General features: G+C 42.4%; 1 protein-coding gene and 1 long non-coding RNA gene across 5 annotated transcripts in view; both read left to right on the plus strand.

Moving 5' to 3' along the window:
* Positions 1-23,957, plus strand: part of cryz (crystallin, zeta (quinone reductase)) — a 47,154-nt gene that overhangs the window by 20,721 nt on the left and 2,476 nt on the right. For all 4 annotated transcript variants that reach the window (XM_052547771.1, XM_052547772.1, XM_052547770.1 and 1 more), the window contains one exon: positions 21,095-21,244. In XM_052547771.1, the coding sequence (XP_052403731.1) occupies positions 21,095-21,244 (150 nt within the window). The remainder of the gene's footprint in view (positions 1-21,094; positions 21,245-23,957) is intronic.
* On the plus strand, positions 314-20,577 carry LOC127950626 (uncharacterized). The gene is made up of 2 exons (XR_008152499.1): positions 314-799; positions 16,116-20,577. It is a non-coding gene; the product is annotated as an uncharacterized LOC127950626 (long non-coding RNA).

The following is a 23,957-nucleotide window of genomic DNA, read 5'->3' on the forward strand; positions in this document are numbered from 1 at the left end:
AAAATTTACCCTTAGATTAATAGCATTATTGTACTTCAAAAATGATTTGGATCAATCAGGCTTATATCATTTTTATCCCTTCAAGTTTTTAAGTGCAGTTCCCCTTCTAGAGGACTTGCACTGCGTCCTCTAGTGGACACTTTGGGGAATGCTGCCAGCATGACCAATATCTGAAGCACATGTGAAAAATCTCCAATCCTATTGGTCCACATAACCTGTGATGTCATGAGCGAACACACCACCAACTTTTGTTGTCTTCAGGAGCTGATTGTTTGAAGCAGTGAATATGAAAAACCAGGGCAGGTGAGCATAAGGAAGTGTCAATTCAAGTCACCTTTATTTATATAGCACTTTAAACAAAATACATTGCGTCAAAGCAACTGAACAACATTCATTAGGAAAACAGTGTGTCAATAATGCAAAATGATAGTTAAATGCAGTTCATCATTGAATTCAGTGATGCCATCTCTGTTCAGTTAAATAGTGTCTGTGCATTTATTTGCAATCAAGTCATCGATATCGCTGTAGATGAAGTGACCCCAACTAAGCAAGCCAGAGGCGACAGCGGCAAGGAAACGAAACCCCATCGGTGACAGAATGGAGAAAAAAACCTTGGGAGAAACCAGGCTCAGTTGGGGGGCCAGTTCTCCTCTGACCAGACGAAACCAGTAGTTTAATTCCAGGCTGGATTTGGATATTAAAAGCATATTAGTATGTTATGTGTAAACCAGGTTAAAGAGATGGGTCTTTAATCTAGATTTAAACTGCAAGAGTGTGTCTGCCTCCCGAACAATGTTAGGTAGGTTATTCCAGAGTTTAGGCGCCAAATAGGAAAAGAATCGGCCGCCCGCAGTTGATTTTGATATTCTAGGTATTATCAAATTGCCTGAGTTTTGAGAACGTAGCGGACGTAGAGGACTGTAATGTAAAAGGAGCTCATTCAAATACTGAGGTGCTAAACCATTCAGGGCTTTATAAGTAATAAGCAATATTTTAAAATCTATACAATGTTTGATAGGGAGCCAGTGTAGTGTTGACAGGACCGGGCTAATATGGTCATACTTCCTGGTTCCAGTAAGAACTCTTGCTGCTGCATTTTGGACTAACTGTAGTTTGTTTACTAACCGTGCAGAACAACCACCCAATAAAGCATTACAATAATCTAACCTTGAGGTCATAAATGCATGGATTAGCATTTCTGCAGAAATGCATTTAAGTGTGTGCCACAATGCCCGAGGTTTCTGACACTTGAAACCTTTTCACAAGAGCACACCCTTTCTTGGGTTGTTATGATGATGAAGTGAGAGAACAGAATCATTTCAGCCCTGATCTTGCTAGTTTGTGGGTGGAGCTATATTCAGCTCAGCTGTGCCTCTTTAATATGCATATTATTATATGGAGTCTTGCTGGACGTGGATATATTTAAATGCTCTGTTAAAAAATGCTTGCAAGCTTTCTCTCCCAGGGTGTTTCATTGACCTAGAGTAGTTATGGGGAATGTTCCTTCCTATGTTATGCCAGATGGGTTCAGGAGTGGGCTGCCGCCCCTGCCTCCTTGAGGTTTTTATGTATATTGCCTATTTGAGCCCCTTGCCTACACTGTGCTATCTCCCCTGTTTGGGTTTCATTTATTGATGGTTGGTCTGGATCTCCGTCGTGTGAGCTTCTTGTCAATAACATGGTGGTTTGCTAGCCCCTATAGGACTGACACTGATTAGGGCCCTGCTTAGTAATGTTGTCAAAAGTACAAACCACAATACCAGTTGCTACTGAAAAAAAAAAAAAAAAATTAATTTCCTTCTAATATTTGAGTGCTGATGAGTGGATTCTTTAAACAGTGCTGATTGGCCATAGTGTTCATGTGCTCAATAGGGGTTGTCACAATAAAATAAATTGCTGGACGATAAATTGTCCAAGAAATTATTGCGATAAATGATAAATATTGTCGTTCTAAGACCAGTTTCAACTAATATAATGATAATGGCATAATAACGCGGGTATACCTTTTCAAAGATGAATAAACTTTTATTTTATGGCAGATTCAGAGCAAGAAATACCAACATGTTGACTTTGTGTGGCTTAAAATTAGTTAATTTTGTATGTTATATTATGTTTATATGCCTGTGATGAGGTTCGAGACAGTTATGAACAGGAAGGAAGAAGACGGGTCGGCTTGTTGCTGGGACGCTCGTTTTATTTCAAATAAATAATAACGCGCCTCAAGCGCGGTCAGTGTGCCCTTTGCACAATATTACTCAAATAACTCAGACTTCTGGTCGTTGTCACTCCCCAGCATCGCCACGAGGTCCCAGCTTGTCTCTCTCTCTCTCTCTCTCTCTCTGTCGTGCTCTGGCTTATATCCGGTCTCTCCACGCCAATTACTGAAATCAAACACACGTGTTCGTTATTTACACTTGACCTACTTACACCTCTCTCTGCTCCATCGTCTCTCTCTCATCTCATCCAGCCTGCAGCCCCGAACAGATTGGTCCGAACAGAGGGTGAAATCCCAGGAGGTAATACTGGAGGGTAAGAACAACCCATCTGATGGCCAGACACTCTTTCTCTATGGTGCTGTACATCGTCTCTCTCTTAGAGAGCTTACGACTGATGTACAGCACCGGCCGTTCTTCTCCCTCCACCTCCTGGGACAGGACCGTGCCCAACCCCCTGTCCGACACGTCTGTCTGTAAAATAAAGGGGAGAGAAAAATCAGGAGCATTTATGAGCAGTCCACCACACTGAGCAGCCTTTATCTGGGTGAAAGCCTGCTGACACTGCTCCGTCCACTGGACCCTATCTGGTGCCTCCTTTTTAGTTAAATCAGTCAGCGAGCTAGCAGTGTCCGACAAATTAGGTACAAACCTTCTATAATAACCTGCCAGCCCCAGGAACTGTCTAACCTGTCTAATCTTGGAATAAAGTTGCAACCGCTGCCGTCTTGTCAATTTGGGGACACACCTGTCCATGACCCAAGTGGAAACAAAGATATCTTACTTCCACCCGCCTAATTGCACAGTTCTTCGGATTAGCCGTGAGCCCCGCCCTCCTCAGTATCTTCAGGACCGCTCGCAGATGTTGCATATGTCGCTGCCAATCCCCACTGTAGATGATGATATCATCCAGGTAGGTGGCGGCATATGCAGCATGCGGCCGGAGAATTTTGTCCATCAGACGCTGAAAAGTTGCTGAAGCCCCGAACAATCCGAACGGAAGAGTAACAAACTGGTGTAATCCGAACGGCGTTGTGAAAGCGTTGTGTTTTTTTCTTTAGTCATGGGAGACAAGGGGATCTGCCAATAACCCTTAGCTAAATCCAGTGTCGAATAAAAGCCAGCAGTGCCTAGTCGATCAAGCAGTTCGTCCACCCTGGGCATTGGATATGAGTCGAATTTCGACACAGCATTCACCTTTCTGTAATCCACACAGAACCGTACTGAGCCGTCCGTTTTAGGAACTTACACTACCGGCTCGCCCAGTCACTGTTGGACTCTTCTATTACTCCCATTTCTAGCATCGCTTCTAACTCTCCTTCTAACTATTTTTTTCTTGTGTTCTGGTAACCTTTACTGCCGGCTGCGAACCACCACGCCCGGCTCAGTCTCAACATGGTGCTGAATAAGATTCGTTCGGCCAGGCATGGGCGAGAACACATCAGCAAAATCTGCTTGTATTGCCTTTATATAAGTGAGCTGCGAGGGCTAGAGGTGGTCTCCTCAAGCATCACTGATTCAGCCTCAGACCATTTTTTAAGCAGGTTGAGGTGATATATTTGATGTGCCCCGCCCCTATCCATTCGGGCTGACATCCATAGAGAAGCTCGAAGGGGGAAAACCCCGTGGAGGCTTGCCCAATTTTTGGCGTCCTCATGTAAACGTGCGGTTAAATCATTCGACCAGTCCATCTGTTTGTGTGTGATAGAAGCTTGTTCGAATTGATTTAATGGCCAATAACTCGTAGAGCTCGGGAACAGTACGTGACATAAATGCCGTGCCCTGATCGGTGAGGATCTCTTTCGGAATCCCCACCGGGAGATTGATTGAAACAGTGCACTCACAACACTTTTAGCGGAAATAGTGCGGAGAGGCACTGCTTCAGGATATCGCGTTGCATATTCCACCAGAAATAATGCAAAGCGATGTCCTCGCGCTGACCGCTCTAATGGCCCGATGAGGTCCATACCAATTTGTTTGAAGGGGACCTGCATTAAAGGTAAGGGGCACAGTGGTGCTTTTGGGGTGGCCGGTGGATTCACCAACTGACATTCACGACCACCTGTGCACACCTTCTCGTGAATGCCCGTCTGTCACGCTGTCAGTCTCTGTTTTCCTGGGTGTCCACTAGTGAGCTGACTTCTCCTTAGGCACTTCACCATAGGCACTATAATTCCTCTAGTCTGGTCCTGTCTTCACAGTAATTGCACTCCAGTTAATTGCAGGGGCAGGCAATCTATTGTCATTAGTCTCCTTATAAATACCTGTCTTTCCCTGTTGTTTGTATGGAGCCCTTACCCTTCATGTACTAATGTTCTCGTCTCCCGAGACCTACCCTTGCCTTCTCGTCCTCCGAGTTCCCTGTCCGTTCCATCCAGTTCCCTCTTTTGTTTTGTTTGTCTCCTTGGACTGTTTGTGTTGGATTACCCTTTTTGTCTAATAAACATACCTGCAATTGGATCTCTCCCTCTCCTCCTGTTTTCCTAGTGCACGATCGTCACAGAAGGACTCCATCCCTTAGATCCAGCGGTATGTTTGATCCAGTTTCCTCCTCAGCCATCAAGCGGGAGAGAAATGGTTTTGAGGACACTCGCCAAGTTGTGTTCCGTTGAACCAGGGGAGGTCGCTCCAGAGCAAGCAGTCGAGAGGAGGTCCGGCAGCAGCGATCTCCACTGTGGGCTCCCATTGACACGGGGTTCGGTTTGGAGCCGCCATTTCCCCATTATGACCAGAGAGGGAAGAGGAGACGCAAATCAGCTGAGCCAGCGCCGCTGTGCAAGATGGCCGCCAATCCTGTGCTGCCGCACAAAATGGCCGCCAACCCAGCACCATGAGGCAAGATGGCCGCCAGCACAGAGCCAAAGCACAAAGTGGCCACCAGTCCAGCGCCACAGTGCAGGATGGCCGACAGCTCAGCGCCAACACACAAGATGGCCGCCAGTCCAGCGCCATAGCACAAGATGGCTGCCAACCCAGCGCAAAGGGGCAAAACGGACGCCAGCACAGCGCCAAAGCACAAATTGGCCACCAGTCCAGCGCCACCGTGCAGGATGGCCGCCAGCTCAGTGCCAAAGCACAAGATGGCCGCCAGTCTAGCGCCACAGCACAAGATGGCTGCCAACCCAGCACCAGGAGACAAGATGGATGCCGGCATAGCGCCACAGCACAAGGTGGCCACCAGTCCAGCGCCACAGTGCAAGATGGCCGCCAGCTCAGCGCCTACGCTCAAGACGGCAGCAGTAACATTTTTGAATTATTTCTCCAGGCTGTCAAAAATCCTAGAGATTCCCAAGACTGTTCACGTCATGTCTGCGGAGCCAGCACCACTGCACAAGATGGCCGCCAGCCCGGAGCCACTGCAGAGGAAGACAGTTACAGTGGGCTTTCCTGAGTAGAGTCAGATTCCTGTTGATCTTCCAGAGGACGATTCAGGTGCCCGTTGACTTTCCAGAGTTGAGTCAGTTTCCGGTTGACCCTCCAGAGTCGAGTCAGATGTTCATGGACCCTCCAGAGTCAGGGTTAGTCACCGTCGACCTTCCAGAGTCATGGATAGTTACCGTTGACTCTCTAGAGTCAGGGCTAGTTCCTGTTGACCTTCCAGAGTCGAGTCAAATTCCAGTTGACTGTCCAGAGGCAAGTCAGGCTTCTGTTGACCTTCCAGAGTCGAGTCAAGTGTCCATTGACTTTCCAGAGTTGAGTCAGTTTCCGGTTGACCCTCCAGAGTCTAGTCAGGTGCTCGTGGACCCTCCAGAGTCAGGGTTAATCACCATTGACCTTCCGGAGTCAGGGTTAGTCACCATTGACCTTCCAGAGTCAGGGTTAGTCACCTTTGACCTTCCAGAGTCAGAATTAGCTACCAAGGACTTTCCAGAGACAAGGCTAGTCACCGTTGGCCTTTTAGAGTCGAGTCAAGTCACTGGTGATCTTCAAGGACAGAGTCAAGTCACTGGTGATCTTCAAGGACAGAGTCAAGTCACTGGTGATCTTCAAGGACTGAGTCAAATCACCAGGGATCTTCATGAACAAATGCAAGTCACCAATAATCTTCATGAGCAGAGTCAAGTCAGCACTGATCTTCTGGAATCCAGTAGAAACACCATAGGATTACCAAAGGTTCGTTCTCCCGTTAGTCTGGCCACACGGATGTGGTGGTCTTCTGCTCCGCCCTGGGGGACTTCGGCCTCGACCACAAGGATGTGGTGGTCTTCTGCTCCGGCCTGGGGGGCTTCCGTCCTGACCACACAGTTGTGGTGGTCTTCTGCTCTGCCCTGGGGGATTCCGGCATCGACCACAAGGACGTGGTGGTCTTCTGCTCCGCCCTGGGGGACTCCAGCCTCGACCACAAGGATGTGGTGGTCTTCTGCTCCGCTCTGGGGGGTTTCCGCCCTGACCATACGGTTGTGGTGGTCTTCTGCTCCGCCCTGGGGGACTTCGGCCTCGACCACAAGGATGTGGTGGTCTTCTGCTCCGGCCTGGGGGGCTTCCGTCCTGACCACACGGTTGTGGTGGTCTTCTGCTCTGCCCTGGGGGATTCCGGCATCGACCACAAGGACGTGGTGGTCTTCTGCTCCGCCCTGGGGGACTCTGGCTTCGACCACAAGGATGTGGTGGTCTTCTGTTCTGCCCTGGGGGGCATCTGCCTTGACCACATGGTTGTGGTGGTCCTCTGCTCCGCCCTGGTGGGCATCACGTGATGTCCTTCACGGACCTATGTTTTTGTGTTTTTGTTTTCTTTTCTTTTCTTTCTGTCTGTTTTCTTCTTTGGCCTGGTCCTCCGTCCATCTCCCTGATCCTTCGCCGGTCCACCACCCTCTTGGACTGCTTGTTTTGTGTTACACTTCTCTTGTCTCTGTCTTTCCATTTTACCTGGTTGTCTTGTCTCTGTCTCCCCATTCTATCTGGTTGTTTTGTCTCTGTTTCCCCATTCTACCTGGGTGTGTTGTCTCTGTTTCCCCATTCTACCTGGTTCTCCTGTCTCTGTTTTCCCTTTCTACTTGGTTCTCCTGACTCTGTGTACTATGTTTTCTGGCCCTCCATCCCTCCCCCTAGTCCTCCGCCGCTCCACCTCCCTCCTAGCTTCTTTATCGGTTGGGTTTCCCTGGGTTTCAGGTGGAGCATCTGGCAGCTGCTCCGTGGAGGAGGGGGTAATGTCACGCTGTCAAGTCTCTGTTTTCCTGGGTGTCCACTAGTGAGCTCACTTCTCCTTAGGCACTTCACCATAGGCACCATAATTCCTCTAGTCTGGTCCTGTCTTCACAGTAATTGCACTCCAGTTAATCGCAAAGGTGCAGGCAATCTATTGTCATTAGTCTCCTTATAAATACCTGTCTTTCCCTGTTGTTTGTATGGAGTCCTTACCCTTCGTGTACTAATGTTTCGTCTCTCCCGAGACCTACCCTTGCCTTCTCATCCTCCGAGTTCCCTGTCCATTCCATCCAGTTCCCTCTTTTGTTTTGTTTGTCTCCTTGGATTGTTTGTGTTGGATTACCCTTTTTGTCTAATAAACATACCTGCAATTGGATCGCTCCCTCTCCTCATGTTTCCCTAGTGCACGATCGTCACATCGGCCAAAAGAAACGGGCCATGAGATGGTTTAGTGTAGCCATTTGCCCTAAATGCCTGGCCATTGGATTACAATGAGCCGCCGGGAAAAGCATTTCCAGACGATTTCTAGGTATCAGTAACTGGGTTGTATCCTGCTTTGTCTGTGCGTCTTGGGTCACCCGATACAACTTATCTTTTAAAATTGAAAAATAAGGATAGGAGAGCGGTTGATCAGGGTGAAGAAGCTGCCCGTCGATAGAACAAACCTGATCAAAGGCATTTTTCAGCGTTTCATACCGGGACTGTTCCAGGGGAAAATCATAGCGCTCAAGAAGGATGTTTCTTTCTCTCCCAACTGTGCAACCGCTATTCTAGCCTTCTCTCTTTTCCCCCAAAAGGCATCCGAACATAAATACCCCAATAATTTATTAAACAAGGGCCAATTAGTACCCAAAATTATTGGATGCCGGAGGTGCGGATTAACTGCCACCTCTATTCTATGCTTTTCTCCCCTGAATTGAATATCCACAGGCAAAATAGGATAATTCACCACTTCCCCGTGTACACACCGGACCTTAACCATGCGGCTATTATCCAATGCCCTCGGATGGATCAGACTTTGATGGATGGAGGATTGGTTACATCCTGAATCCACCAAAGCCTGATATGTACCCCCCTTGATACTCACTGGTATTTGGTAAAGGCCAGCTTGATCGAGGGCAGCCTGTTGCATGTCGGGGACCCGGATCAATGTACGTGATATTAAAATAAAACAGTAGTGCAAGTAGAATGCAATATCACTTGAGACGCAAACATCCACAGTCAAATGAAAGGCGCTTCCCAAAGCTGCCCACTGTAGCGAGACCTTATCTCTTTCTTCCCGGGACATCTGTGCCATCGGAGAGGGTTTTTTTCTGCCACAGGCTGCACTCCAGACTAACCCCACATCATGACGTTACAGTATTTAAATAAAAATTGAAAAAATTCAATTCAAGTTTATTATTTGTATAGCTCTTTTTACAATACAAATCGTTACAAAGTATACAAAGAATTTTTTTTCTACAATATTTAGTAGTAGCTTATGGTGGTGACTGTCAGTTTGTGCACGTTTGACAGGATTTTTAGAAAAAATTAATACAAGACGTAGTCAGCTAGACGATGAACATTATTAATATTATTAATTAATAATTATTATATGATGCAGTCACACATGTAGCAATGATTGTTAGTTCTGTTTGTTGATTCAGGGTTAGCATCATCTGAGGTCCTCTGATGGTCAGCATCATCTCTTCTCAGGTGGTCTGGATCCAGAATGGAGCTTGTGTAAATCCTAGCAAAACATAGAAACAAAATAGAGACATCATTAGCATAGCTGCTGATCCATTAAACTAAAATTAGTTTAACCCAAGCTAATGAATAAAAATGCACATTTGATCAGATGCAACTTCACTCACAATGTAAGAGATAACATTATTCGAATGCTTGGAAGAGATGGGTTTTTAATCTAGATTTAAACAGAGAGAGTCTGTCTAAACCCCGAACATTATCAGGAAGGCTATTCCAGAGTTTAGGAGCCAAATGTGTAAAAGCTCTACCTCCTTTAGTGGACTTTGCTATCCTAGGAACTACCAAAAGTCCAGCGTTTTGTGACCTTAGGGTGCTTGATGGGTTGTAGCGTGGTAGAAGGCTAGTTAGGTATGCAGGAGCTACACCATTTAGGGCCTTATAGGTAAGTAATGATAATTTGTAACTGATACAGAACTTAATAGGTAGCCAGTGCAGAGACTGTAAAATTGGGGTAATATGATCATATTTTCTTGACCTGGTAAGGACTCTAGCTGCTGCATTTTGGACTACCTGTAGCTTGTTTATTGATGAAGCAGGACAACCACCTAGAAGTGCATTACAATAGTCCAGTCTAGAGGTCATTCTGCATCAGAAACAGATAACATGTTTCGTAGCTTGGCAATGTTTCTAAGATGGAAGAATGCAGTTTTTGTAACATTGGAAATATAATTTTCAAAAGACAAATTGCTGTCTAATATAACACCCAGATTTCTGTCTATAGAGGAAGTAACAGTACATCCGTGTAGTTGCAGATTGTAATCTACAAGATCCTGTGTAGTGTTTTTTGGTCCAATAATTAATATCTCTGTCTTATCTGAATTTAATTGGAGAAAATTATTTGTCATCCAATCTTTTACATTTTTAACACACTCTGTTAGCTTAGATAATTGAGAAGTTTCATCTGGTCTCGTTGAGATATATAGCGTATCTATATATTTTATATATTTTAGATATATAGTATCATCAGCATATCAGTGGAAGCCAATTCCGTATTTTCTAATAATATTACCAAGGGGCAACATGTATATTGAAAATAGAAGGGGACCTAGGATGGATCCTTGTGGCACTCCATATTTTACTGATGATAAATGAGATGACACCCCATTTAAGTAAACAAAATGGTAGCGATCGGACAGGTAGGATCTAGGGATGGGCATTCGATTAAATTTTCGTAGTCGATCGTCAGGAGAATTAACGATCGACTATCGATTAATCATTAATATTTTTATAGCTAATATAATTAATTATTAAATTTTTATAATTCAAAAATGCAATGAATACAAAAACACAGCGTGTTTTTCCACGGTGAGACCTTTATTACAAGATCAACTTGTGGCAGACAGTTACGTTCCGGCAAACCGAACATATATGCGCGTGCATATGCGGTGCTATAAAGCAGCGGAACCTGCAGCTGCGAGCCGGCATTCTTAAACAGAGACCTCATTCGTTCCAAAATAATAATAATCAAAGTATCATGTTAAACAATAACTTAAAAAAAAACATAATACTTAGATCTGACAGGTTTTGTCAAAATGTAACAAAACTTTCCAAGCCAGAAAAAAAGATTTTAGCCTTCCTAACAATAAGGCTAACTTAACAAATTATGCTATTTAAACCTCGTGAAAAATAACTAACTTTAGTAACTAGCATACAACTTCTGCACGAGTCTACTGATTTTTGTTTAGAAATAGAAGCATGTTGACATGATCTGGGGTCAGACGCGACCGCAACCTGGTGACCGTCAGTCCAGCCGCCGAAAACACCCGCTCTGAGGGAACTGATGTTGCCGGGATGCACAGGTACCTCAGCGCTAACTTGGCCAGCCCGGGGAACCTTATTCCGTTCACTTTCCACCAGTCTGTAGGTGTGCAATTCAGGGGTGGGGGAGTCTCCCTCAGAAAATTCTGAAGTTCTGCTTCGATGCCAGCCTCGCATTGAGTGGTATAGTGATCCCCAAGGAGTTGTGCCATAGCAGATGACTGGGAGGTCGCGACTTCAGTGTTTGCGCTCCCCTCGTCCATGTCAGAGAACGCAGCCTCGTCTCCCCCAGCCTGTTGGATAGCCGCCCTATCGGTTCCCACCGCCTCTCCCAGTTCAACCAGTTTCACATTAGCAGCCAGTCTCTGTGTTGGTGTAAGAAAGCCCATCTGTTTGTGACGAGGGTCCAGCATTGATGAGATCATGGGGGCGAATGACACAAGCTCACCAGACTCAATCTGTATAAATATATGATGGGGAATCAACGTTGTATTTTTTTATTGTTTATTTTATGAATTAAAATAAATATTAAAATGAATATTTTTATGGAGTAACAGTTTTATTATTTGAGTGGCTTACTGCTTAAATATAAAAAGGTAACATGCAGATAACAGGAAGGTATCCATGTACTTATGTATATGTAAACTAAGACAAACAGTTTAGCTTACATTCATTCGTTGGATGAGAGATGAACGCACTTTTGTCTTGAATTCGATGAGTCTGGGCCCGTCTCCTTCACTGCGCATGAGGTGGATATTGATGAGGCCGAAGGTGATGGGATAAGTGTTCGAGATGGGAGACGTTTTTCTCTGCAGACATAACCGTGGTGGCACATTTAAGTGCTGACAGCACGGGCTGTGTGTCCTCCATCAGCTGCCAGTACTCATCCTTCAACTCCAGGATCCTGGCATCTTGAAGCTTGGTCACGGTTCGGTCCGACAGCACAGCAACAACAGCCCACCGCTGCTCCACCAGCCGATCAAACATCTCACACACGGAGTTCCACCGTGTTTTACACGACTGGGTAAGCCGGTGAGTTGCGAGGCCCATTTGCTCCTGTTTCTTTTGCAGTGCTTTGGTTGCTGTAGTGCTGTGATTAAAGTGGCTAACGAGTTTACTAGCCGCTGATATTACCCGATAAAGATACAGTGCAAATCCGTCATTTATGGCCAACTGGAGGGTGTGTGCAAAGCAGGCAACGGAAATCCAGGGCACTCTGGTGGGACTGTTGGCAGCTACAATATTGGCCGCGTTGTCATGAACGCACGCAATAACTCGGCCTTGAAGTCCCCACTGCTCTACAGCTCCATTAATTTTCTCAGCGAGGTGGTCAGCTGTATGCCGGCCTGGCAGGCTTTCTGTGAGCAGGACCGCTGAGTTCATTTGCCAGTCATCACTGATATAGTGGCAGGTTATGGTGATGTAGCTCTCAGCTGTTAAAGCGGTCCAGCAGTCTGTAGTTAGAGCAACTCTCTCAGCTTTGCTCAGTTCTTTTAACAGCTGCTGCTTTCGTTCTTCATAGTGAGTTTCTACCAATCTGGTGATGGTACGTCGTGATGGAATTTGATATGCTGGTTCCAATAAATGTATCAGTTCTTGAAAACCATTGCCCTCAACAATACTTAAGGGCAGAATATCCATCTCAATGAACTTGCAGATCCCTTGGGTAATTTTCTCTGCTCGTTGTGCATCACAGCTCCGAGTCCGTGCTAACGCCGACTTGATGCTAGGTTGAGACTGAGAGCAGGATGCACCGCCACCGACATTAACAAGTGACGGATGCACTTTGTTTAAGTGGTACATCATTTGAGTCGTGGCCGTGTTGTACTTATACACGGCATCGCAATGTTTGCAGTGAACTGTTTCGTTTTTTAAATCAAAATGGTCCCACGCCACACTTCGCCGTGACCTCTTCATGATTATTCTTTTGAAATCAAAACGGAAGATCACAGATAACCGCGTAGGGTGTCAAATATTGCACCCTGGTGGTAAAATATTTAATTGCTGCCACACAGTGAAATTCATTTAATTAATTCAAGACTCACACTACGCAACGCAGCCTGCGTTAGATTAAAAAAAAAATGCATTAGATTAATCGATAACAAATTAACGTGATCGAAGAAATTCTTAACGATCAATTATCGATCGTCGATTAATCATGCCCATCCCTAGTAGGATCTAAACCATCTTAGAGCCTGCCCTTGAATACCTGTATAGTTTTGTAGTCTATCTATGAGTATGTCATGATCTATGTTGTCGAACGCAGCACTAAGATCAAGTAAGACTAGAAAAAAGAAATTATCGCAGCTGGAAAAATTATCGAGCTAATTTTTTTTTATTGTGCGATTAATTGATTTATCGACTATCGTGACAGGCCTAGCACTCAACAGCTATGACTGTGATTGGCTCACACAAAAGCACACAGAAGCATTTGAAAGGCGCGTCTATCATTGGATCTGTCTATGTGCAGATACTTTATATTAGGAGTCCACTTAGTGCAGCTTTCAAATGCTCCTGTGTGCTCATTTAAAATTTCAGTAGCGACTGGTATCATGGTTGGTACTTTTGACAAAACTACTGCTTAGTAAAATTGATAATACTTAATATTACAGCAATGATTATGGCAGGGCAGCTTACTTATAAATAATATAGGCTATCTGGAGTTAGCTGTGTTTTAAAGTCCCTTCTAAGAAACATAGCTATCTGAGGATTGGTGATTGCTGACCTTCTTTGGGGTTTTAGTAGCAGTCTTGAGCCCTTGTCTGGAGAGTGCTGTCTCCCTTTTAGGGCTTTAAGCAGACAGCCCAGTGCTGGTGGTCTTGGCGATTTAGCTACGCAGTTCTTCCTTTTTTGGGGCCTTTAATTAACGATCTCCTTGAGCTCCTACCTAGAGGATTTCTAGTTTAGCCTCTTCAGTGGTCTTGTGTATCCAGGCTAATATAGCTCACGTGGCATATCTATCTGATGATAGCTATGCTCTTAACTGGAGATTGATCTCCCGATTTCCATGGTTGGCCAAAAGGGAACGAGACACTGTGTCCTCTTGCCATGCCTGTGGGCCTGCCTGTTACATGTCTCCTTCAGATAACTAAGTTGGTAACGTCTTCAGTGGGACCACTTTTATACTTCCAGATGACCACTCATGATGTCACAGACTGTTGGACAGTGTTTTCTCTACTTCCTGTTGGCCTTCTGTAGCTAATCGTAGCTCCATGTAGCTGTTTTTATTTTTTTCTCTAGAATCTTTATCTTGCTATCACTCTCTGTTTTTTAAAGTGATAAAATATAACTTAATTCACACCATATTTCTGATATTATCGATCTATCTTATCAGATTAATTTTGATCGTTCACTTTTATTTTATATATGTGAGTGCAGTACACCTGCAAAGCGTTAGCACTCGTTAGCTCATCATTAGCTCGTCATTAGTGTTTTCATTCGAACCTATCGCTGTTTTCGGTAACACTTTAGAATAAGGTTCCATTAGTTAATGTTAGTTAATGTATTAATTAACATGAATAAACAATGAATAATACATTTATTACTGTATTTATTCATCTTTGTTAATGTTAGTTAATGAAATTACAGTTATTCATTGTTATTCATGGTAATTCACAGTGCATTAACTAATGTTAACAAGCACAACTTTTGATTTAAATAATGCATTAGTAAATGTTGAAATTAACATGAACTAAGACTTATAAATGCTGTAGAAGGATTGTTCTTGCTTAGTTCATGTTAACGAAAGTAGTTAACTAACATTAACTAATGGAACCTTATTCTAAAGTGTTACCCTGTTTTCTTTTCTCGCAAGTTCATTAAACAACTGTGGTAAGAATATTTCATCAAGCACGATGAGTAATGGCTTCTCCTGCTATTGTTATTTGGATCTCTTGCCACATGTACAGTTTATTTATCTCTGTCACAGATGAGGGATTCACATGTGATAAATGCAGGGAAATATTTAGGCTGACAGAGAAGATTTCAGAATTAGAGACATGCATCCAGGACAGTATGAATGTTAGGTCTCTAGATACGGCTTTGGATGCGTCTAGCTCAGGGATTCCTGTACATTGTCCGGTTCCGGCAACAGAGACCCTGGAGCAGGGCAACTGGGTGACAGTGAGGCAGCGTAGTCGTGGGTCAAAACACTGCTCTTCTGTTCCGATCAAAACATTAAACATGTTCTCCCCACTCAGTGATGCAACCACTGAGAAACCTGATGAAAGTGCTCTAGTTATTGGTGATTCTATTGTACGGAACGTGAATATAGAGACACCAACCACCATAGTCAAATGTTTACTGGGAGCCAGAGTGCCTGAAATCTTGGCAAATTTAAAAGTGCTGGCTAATGCTAAACGTAAATACAGTAAGATTGTTATTCATGCTGGCGCTAATGATGTTCGACTTCGCCAGTCGGAGATCACTAAAAATTACATTAAAGAGGTGTGTGAACTTTCAAGCACGATGTCAAAGTCACCTTTATTTATATAGCGCTTTAAACAAAATACATTGCGTCAAAGCAGCTGAACAACATTCATTTGGAAAACAGTGTCTCAATAATGCAAAATGATAGTTAAAGGCAGTTCATAATTGAATTCAGTTATTTCATCTCTGTTCAGTTTAAATAGTGTCTGTGCATTTGCAATCAAGTCAATGATATCGCTGTAGATGAAGTGACCCCAACTAAGCAAGCCAGAGGCGACAGCAGCAAGGAACCGAAACTCCATCGGTGACAGAATGGAGAAAACAATGGGAGAAACCAGGCTCAGTTGGGGGGCCAGTTCTCCTCTGACCAGAAGAAACCAGTAGTTCAATTCCAGGCTGCAGCAAAGTAAGATTATGCAGAAGAATCTGTATCTGGGGCTCAAGTTGTCCTGGTCTCCGCTGTCTTTCAGGGCAGTAGAGGTCCTTTCTAGGTGCTGATCCACCATCTGGTCTGGATACGTACTGGATTCGGGTGACTGCAGTGATCCTCTGATCTGGACACAGACTGGATCTGGTGGCCACAGTGACCTCGGAACAAGAGAGAAACAGACAAATATTAGTGTAGATGCCATTCTTCTAATGATGTAGCAAGTACATAGGGTGTTGTGGGAAGTGTTTCCGGTTCACCTAATTAATGCAGCCTAAAAATCCTTTAACTGATTTGGATATTAAAAGCATTTTAGTATGTTATGTGTATGCCAGGTTAAAGAGATGGGTCTTTAATCTAGATTTAAACTGCAAGAATGTGTCTGCCTCCAATGTTAGGTAGGTTATTCCAGAGTTTAGGCGCCAAATAGGAAAAGGATCTGCCGCCCGCAGTTGATTTTGATATTCTGGAATGGCAAATTGCCTGAGTTTTGAGAACGTAGCGGACGTAGAGCAGTATAATGTAATAAAGGAGCTCATTCAAATTCTGAGGTGCTAAACCATTCAGGGCTTCATAAGTAATAAGCAATATTTTAAAATCTATATGATGTTTGATAGGGAGCCAGTGCAGCAATGACAGGACCAGGCTAATATGGTCATACTTCCTGGTTCTAGTAAGAACTCTTGCTGCTGCATTTTGGACTAGCTGTAGTTTGTTTACTAAGCGTGCAGAACAACCACCCAATAAAGCATTACAATAATCTAACCTTGAGGTCATAAATGCATGGATTAACATTTCTGCATTTGACATTGAGAGCATAGGCCGTAATTTAGATATATTTTTGAGATGGAAAAATGCAGTTTTACAAATGCTAGAAACATGGCTTTCTAAGGAAAGATTGCGATCAAATAGCACACCTAGGTTCCTAACTGATGACCAGCACTTTTAAATTTGCCAAGATGTCAGGCGCTCTGGCTCCCGGTAAACATTTGACTATGGTGGCTGGTGTCTCTATATTCACGTTCCGTACAATAGAATCACCAATAACTAGAGCACTTTCATCAGGTTTCTCAGTGGGTGCATCACTGAGTGGGGAGAACCTGTTTAATGTTTTGATCGGAACAGAAGAGTGGTGTTTTGACCCACGAATACGCTGCCTCACTGTCACCCAGTTGCCCTGCTGCAGGGGCTCTGCTGGAACCGGACAATGTACAGGAATCCCTGAGCTAGACGCATCCAAAGCCGTATCTAGAGCCATAACATTCTTACTGTCCTCAATTAAAGTTTGGATTCGTGTCTCTAATTCTGAAAGCTTCTCTGTCAGCCTAACTATTTCCCTGCATTTATCATATGTGAATCCCTCATCAGCGACAGAGATAGATAAACTGTAAATGTGGCAAGAGGTGCAAATAACAATAGCAGGAGAAGCCATTTCTCACAGTGCTTGAGGAAATATTCTTACTGCAGTTGTTTGATGAACTTGTGAAAAACTGGAGCGATAGAGAGGAGAAAAGAAAAGGCTAATGACAAGCTAACGAGTGCTAACACTTTGCAGGTGTACTGCACTCACAGAAAAGTGAACGATCAAAGTTAATCTGATAAGATTGATAATATCAGAAATATGGCGTGAATTAAGTTATATTTTACCACTTTAAAAAAAAACAAAAAACAAAACACTGATCGTAAGATAAAGATTCTAGAGAAAAAATAAAATGAAAACAGCTACACGGAGCTACGATTAGCTACAGAAGGCCAACAGGAAGTAGAGAAAACACTGTCCAACAGCGACACCCGATGTCAGACGCTGTAATATGCTCTGGTCCCCTCCCTGCTTACCGTGGTGACGAGATGCATAGCAGATTGTCATCACTCAATGGCTGGATGTCTAAGTGGTGCCCACAGAATAACATAGGTTTCATAGACAATTGGACAAGCTTTTGGGGCAGACCTGACCTGTTGAAAAGAGATGGTCTTCATCCCTCTTGGGGTGGCGCCACTCTTCTCTCGAGAAATATGGCAAATAGTCTTAGTGTTTATACTTGACTAACTGGGGCCCAAGTCAGGAAGCAGACAGACTGGCTAAACTGACCAACTGCTAGCTGCCTCACGTCACAGAGGTCAGCTATTTCTTAGCACATAGAGACTCTTTCACCTAGATATCACACTATAGAGACTTGTGTCTGTTCCCCTAACTAGAAATACAAAAAACGTCCAAACCTAGTTAAGATTAACAACTTAATTGAGGTTCAACAAATACAAAACAGATGCAATATGAATAAACAAATGATAAAGTTTGGCTTATTGAATATCAGATCCCTTTCTACGAAAACACTTTTTATAAATAATATGATCACTGATCATAAACTAGATGTGCTCTGTTTGACAGAAACCTGGCTAAAACCTTATTACATTATTTTAAATGAGTCCACCCCCCAAGATTACTGTTATAAACATTTGCCACGTCTAAAAGGCAAAGGGGGAGGTGTTGCTTCAATTTATAACAACGTTTTCAGGATTTCTCAGAGGGCAGGCTTCAAGTATAACTCGTTTGAAGTAATGGTGCTTCATATAACATTATCCAGAGAAACAAATGTTAATGATAAATCCCGTTATGTTTATACTGGCTACTGTATACAGGCCACCAGGGCACCATACAGACTTTATTAAAGAGTTTGGTGATTTTACATCCGAGTTAGTTCTGGCTGCAGATAAAGTTTTAATAGTTGGTGATTTTAATGTCCATGTTGATAATGAAAAGATGCATTGGGATCAGCATTTATATTTTGAACTCTGTTGGGGTTAGACAACACGTTTCAGGACCTATTCATTGTCGAAATCATACTCTAGATTTAATATGGTCACATGGAATTGATGTTGACAGTGTTGAAATTATGCAGCAAGGTGATGATATCTCAGATCATTATTAAGTTTAGTGCAAACTTCATATAGCCAAAATTGTAAATTCTACTTCTTGTTACAAGTATGGAAGAACCATCACTTCTACCACAAAAGACTGCTTTTTAAGTTACCGTCCTGATGTAACCCAAATTACTAAGCATATCCAAAACCTCAGAAAAACTTGATGATGTAACAGAAACTACGGACTCTCTCTTTTCTAGCATTTTAAATACAGTTGCTCCTTTACGCTTAAGGAAGGTTAAGGAAACCAGTATGACACCATGGTATAATGAGCACACTCGCACCCTAAAGAGAGCAGCCTGAAAAATGGAACGCAGCTGGAGGAAAACAAAACTAGAGATATTTTGTATTGCTTGGCAGGAAAGTAACCTATCCTACAGAAAAGCATTACAAACTGCTAGATCCGATTACTTTTCTTTTCTTTTAGAAGAAAACAAACATAACCCCAGGTATTTATTCAATACAGTAGCTAAATTAACGAAAAATAAAGCCTCAACAAGTGTTGACGTTTCCCAACATCACAGCAGTAATGAATTTATGAACTACTTTACTTCTAAAATCGATACTATTAAATTTAAATTTAATTCAATTTACTATTAGAGATAAAATTGCAACCATTCAGCCGTCATCTACAGCATTGCATCAGACAGGATCAAAAAATATATCTAAAAAACAGCCTTTGCTCTCAATGTCAAATGCAGAAATGTTAATCCATGCATTTATGACCTCAAGGTTAGATTATTGTAATGCTTTATTGGGTGGTTGTTCTGCACGCTTAGTAAACAAACTACAGCTAGTCCAAAATGCAGCAGCAAGAGTTATTACTAGAACCAGGAAGTATGACCATATTAGCCCGGTCCTGTCAACACTGCACTGGCTCCCTATCAAACATCGTATAGATTTTAAAATATTGCTTATTACTTATAAAGCCCTGAATGGTTTAGCACCTCAGTATTTGAATGAGCTCCTTTTACATTATAATCCTCTACGTCCGCTACGTTCTCAAAACTCAGGCAATTTGATAATACCTAGAATATCAAAAATCAACTGCGGGCGGCAGATCCTTTTCCTATTTGGTGCCTAAACTCTGGAATAACCTGCCTAACATTGTTCGGGAGGCAGACACACTCTTGCAGTTTAAATCTAGTTTAAAGACCCATCTCTTTAACTTGGCTTACACATAACATACTAATATGCTTTTAATATCCAAATCCGTTAAAGGATTTTTTTTAGGCTGCATTACTTAAGTAAACCGGAACTGGGAACACTTCCCATAACGCCCGATGTACTTGCTACATCATTAGAAGAATGGCATCTACGCTAATATTAGTCTGTTTCTCTCTTATTCCGAGGTCAACGGTAGCCACCAGATCCAGTCTGTATCCAGATCAGAGGGTCACTGCAGTCACCCGGATCCAGTACGTATCCAGACCAGATGGTGAATCAGCACCTAGAAAGGACCTCTACATCCCCGAAAGACAGCGGAGACCAGGACAACTAGAGCCCCAGATACAGATCCCCTGTAAAGACCTTGTCTCAGATGACCACCAGGACAAGAACACAGGAAACAGATGATTCTTCTGCACAATCTGACTTTGCTTCAGCCTGGAATTGAACTACTGGTTTTGTCTGGTTAGAGGAGAACTGTCCCCCCCAACTGAGCCTGGTTTCTCCCAAGGTTTTTTTTTCTCCATTCTGTCGCCTCTGGCTTGCTTAGTTGGGGTCACTTCATCTACAGCGATATCGTTGACTTGATTGCAAATAAATGCACAGACACTATTTAAACTGAACAGACATGACATCACTGAATTCAATGATGAACTGCCTTTAACTGTCATTTTGCATTATTTACACACTTTTTTGCTAATGAATGTTGTTCAGTTGCTTTGACGTAATGTATTTTGTTTAAAGCACTATATAAATAAAGGTCACTTGACTTAATTCTACTATAATATACTACCATACTAACAATATACAATGCGCTAGCAGCAAAACGACGGTGCGTCGTGCGTCTTCACACAGAGTTTACAGTTTGTCAAATACAGGTGTGCTGTGCATCCAATGAGATGAATTGACAAAATACAGATTGCTTGATGGAGAGCGAAACTCTGAAGATCCCTGTCAGTGTTCAGTGACTGAAAATGTGCTAGTCTTATAAATAGCCTTGAACACACACACTGGCGAGTAAAATCTAATAATTTATTACCCAATGGCTAGCGATTAATTACTAACGACATAATTTAGTTGCCCAGATTAAAATTGTATCGCATATGCAAGAGATTTACTTGCAATGTAGAGGGTTGCACATGCTTCAGACACCCACTCATGCTGGCAGCATTCCCCAAAGTGTCCACTAGAGTACCCAATATCTTGTGACCTCTCGGGGAACCTTGGTTGAATGCATAACCCAAGACGTTTTTCCTTGAAGTTAAAATTAATTTTAATCTTGTGTTTGTAGGTAGGCATTGCAGCGTGTCAGATTGCACGAGCGTTTGGCCTTAAAGTTCTGGGTACAGCAGGGACATCTGAGGGTATGCAGCTGGTGCTCAGCAGTGGAGCTCATCTTGCGTTCAACCACAGAGAAAAATACTATTTGGATAAAATTAAGGTTTAACTCTTTCTTATATTTTTATAGGATTTACATGACTTAAAAAAATAAATATATATATATATATATATATATATATATATATATATATATATATATATATATATATATATATATTCCATTCAAGAGTCAAACGTTTTTTTGGTAACTTTTTTGGTTAATGCATTAACTAAAATTAACTAACAATGTTCAATATCAGTTTTATATTGTTTATTACCTTTGTTGGGTGTTAGTTCACCCAAAAAAGAAAATTCTGTCATTAATTACTCACCCTCATGTTGTTCCCAACCCATAAGACCTTTGTTCACATTTGGGACACAAAAAATCTGAGATCTTCGATCCTCCATAGACAGCAATGCAACTACAATGTTCCCAGGTCCAGACACGTAGCCAGGACATAAAATAGTCCATGTGGCATCAGTGGTTCAACTGTAATTTTATGAAGCAATGAGAATACGTTTTGTGTGCAAAGAAAACAAAAATAACAATTTATTCAAAAAATTTTCACCCCAAGTTACCGTTTTCCACAATTTAGGAGAGTATCCACTAAACTTCAGGATGAACAAAGGTTTTGCGGGTTTGAAACATGAGGGTGAGTAATTAAAGGGTTAGTTCACCCATTTTACTCACCCTTGATACATCCTAGGTGTATATGACTTTCTTCTTTCAGACAAATCCAGTCTGCGTTATATTAAAAATTGTTTTTGATCCTTTTAGCTCTATCATTGCAATCAGCGGGTGTTGAAAAAAAGCGCCCTTCTATTTAAAAAATAAAAATAAAGTGTCACACAGGCTCTGGGGGGTGAACAAAGGCAAATCAATGCATTTTTGTAATTAAAAATATCCATATTCGAAACGTAATAATCATTTGAATCTAGCTTGCAATTTATCTTCCTTCATCAACTAAATCATCAACTAAAAATTGGCTCATTAGCTCCACCCAATCAACTTTGCTCCATTTGACTAAATCTGGGCAGAGAGTATGTCTGTCGCATCATCAATTAACACCAGTAACCCAGTGCCAATGGAAGCCATGCATGCTCATGCCATCACACTGCTCCACCATGTTTCACAGATGATGTTGTATGCTTTGTATCACGAGCTGTTCGTGAGCCTTCTCCATACTTTTTATCTTCCCATCAATCTGGTACAGGTTGATCTTAATTTTGGCTGTCCAAAGAATGAATTTTCAGAAATGGTCTGGATTTTTAAAATGTTTTTTGGCAAAGTCTAATCTGTCTTCAATTGCACCTTGTGGTGAACCCTCTTTATTTGCTCTTGTGAAGTCTTCTCTTGATTGTAGACTTTGACAGTGACATGCCTACTTTCTGGAAGGTTTCTTCACTTGGCTGGATGTTTTTTTGTTTTGTTTTTACCATAGGGAGGATTCTCAGATCATCCACCAATGATGTGCTCTGTGGATGTCCAGGCTTTCTTATGTTTCTGAGCTCACTAGTGTGTTGTTTTTTCTCAGAATGTACCAAACTGTTGATTTGGCCAGTCCTAATATTCCTGCTATCCCTCTGATACATTTGTTTTGTTTTTGAAGCAATTATTTGTTTTTAACAATTATCTGTTTCACTTGTATGAAGAGATCCTTTGACCGTATGGTCTGGGTTCACAGCAACAGCTTCTAAATGCAAATGGCACACTTAGAATCAACGGCGAACATTTTACCTGCTTAACTGATGTAGAAATAACAAAAGGATAGCCCACACCTGTCCATGAAACAGCTTTGGAGTTAATTGTCTAAATAATTATGGTCCCCTGAAAAAGGGGTGTGGTACATACTAAATTACTGATTATCCCTTATAAATGCTAACTTACATCCCCATGAGAAACAATTACCATCCAAATAGTACTTAAAGGAGTGGTTGATTGCGATCTCACTTTAACATTAGTTAGTTTGTAATGTTGCTGTTTGAACAGAAACATTATCTGCAAAGTTGCAGCGCTGACAGCTCAGTGCAAACGAAGATATCTTCTTTTAAAATTCTGGCAGTTTAATGTCTACAAAAACGGCTTGTAAGGGACTACAACGAGTTTCTTCCTGGGCCCATTGCGTCCCGGGGACAACAAAGGGGGTGAGGCCATGTTCCGCTGTTCTGTTCTGCTGCTTTAGAGAAGAGGAAGAGGGGTGCACATAAAAAATTGTGCATGAATCACGATTCTGTTTTCTAATGGATTCACAAGTTTTAAAACCTATGTTTTAAAGCAGCGGTTCTTAATACTGTTCCTCGTGTCACCCTGCACTGCACTGCATCTCTCTCTCTCTCCCTCATTCAGATCTTCAGATCAGCTCCAGCAAACTGTTCCATTTAGATACTTATTTTCACAAAGCAATGAGAAGCGTTATAAAAAAAAACCTTATTCCAAAAAAGTTGGGAAACTGTGCAAATTGTGAATAAAAACAGAATGCAATGATGTGGATGTTTCAAATGTAAATATTTTATTCAGAATACAACATAGACGACTTATTAAATGTTTAAACTGAGAAAATGTATACTTTTAAGGGAAAAATAAGTTGATTTTAAATTTCATGGCATCAACACATCTCAAAAAAGTTGGGACAAGGCCATGTTTACCACTGTGTGGCATCCCCTCTTCTTTTTATAACAAATATTAATTATTAATGCCAATGTCTGGGGACTGAAGAGACAAGTTGCTCAAGTGTTGGGATAGGAATGTTGTCCCATTCTTGTCTAAAACAGGC

Source organism: Carassius gibelio, chromosome B2, assembly GCF_023724105.1.
Source record: "Carassius gibelio isolate Cgi1373 ecotype wild population from Czech Republic chromosome B2, carGib1.2-hapl.c, whole genome shotgun sequence".
NCBI classification, from domain to species: Eukaryota; Metazoa; Chordata; class Actinopteri; order Cypriniformes; family Cyprinidae; genus Carassius; species Carassius gibelio.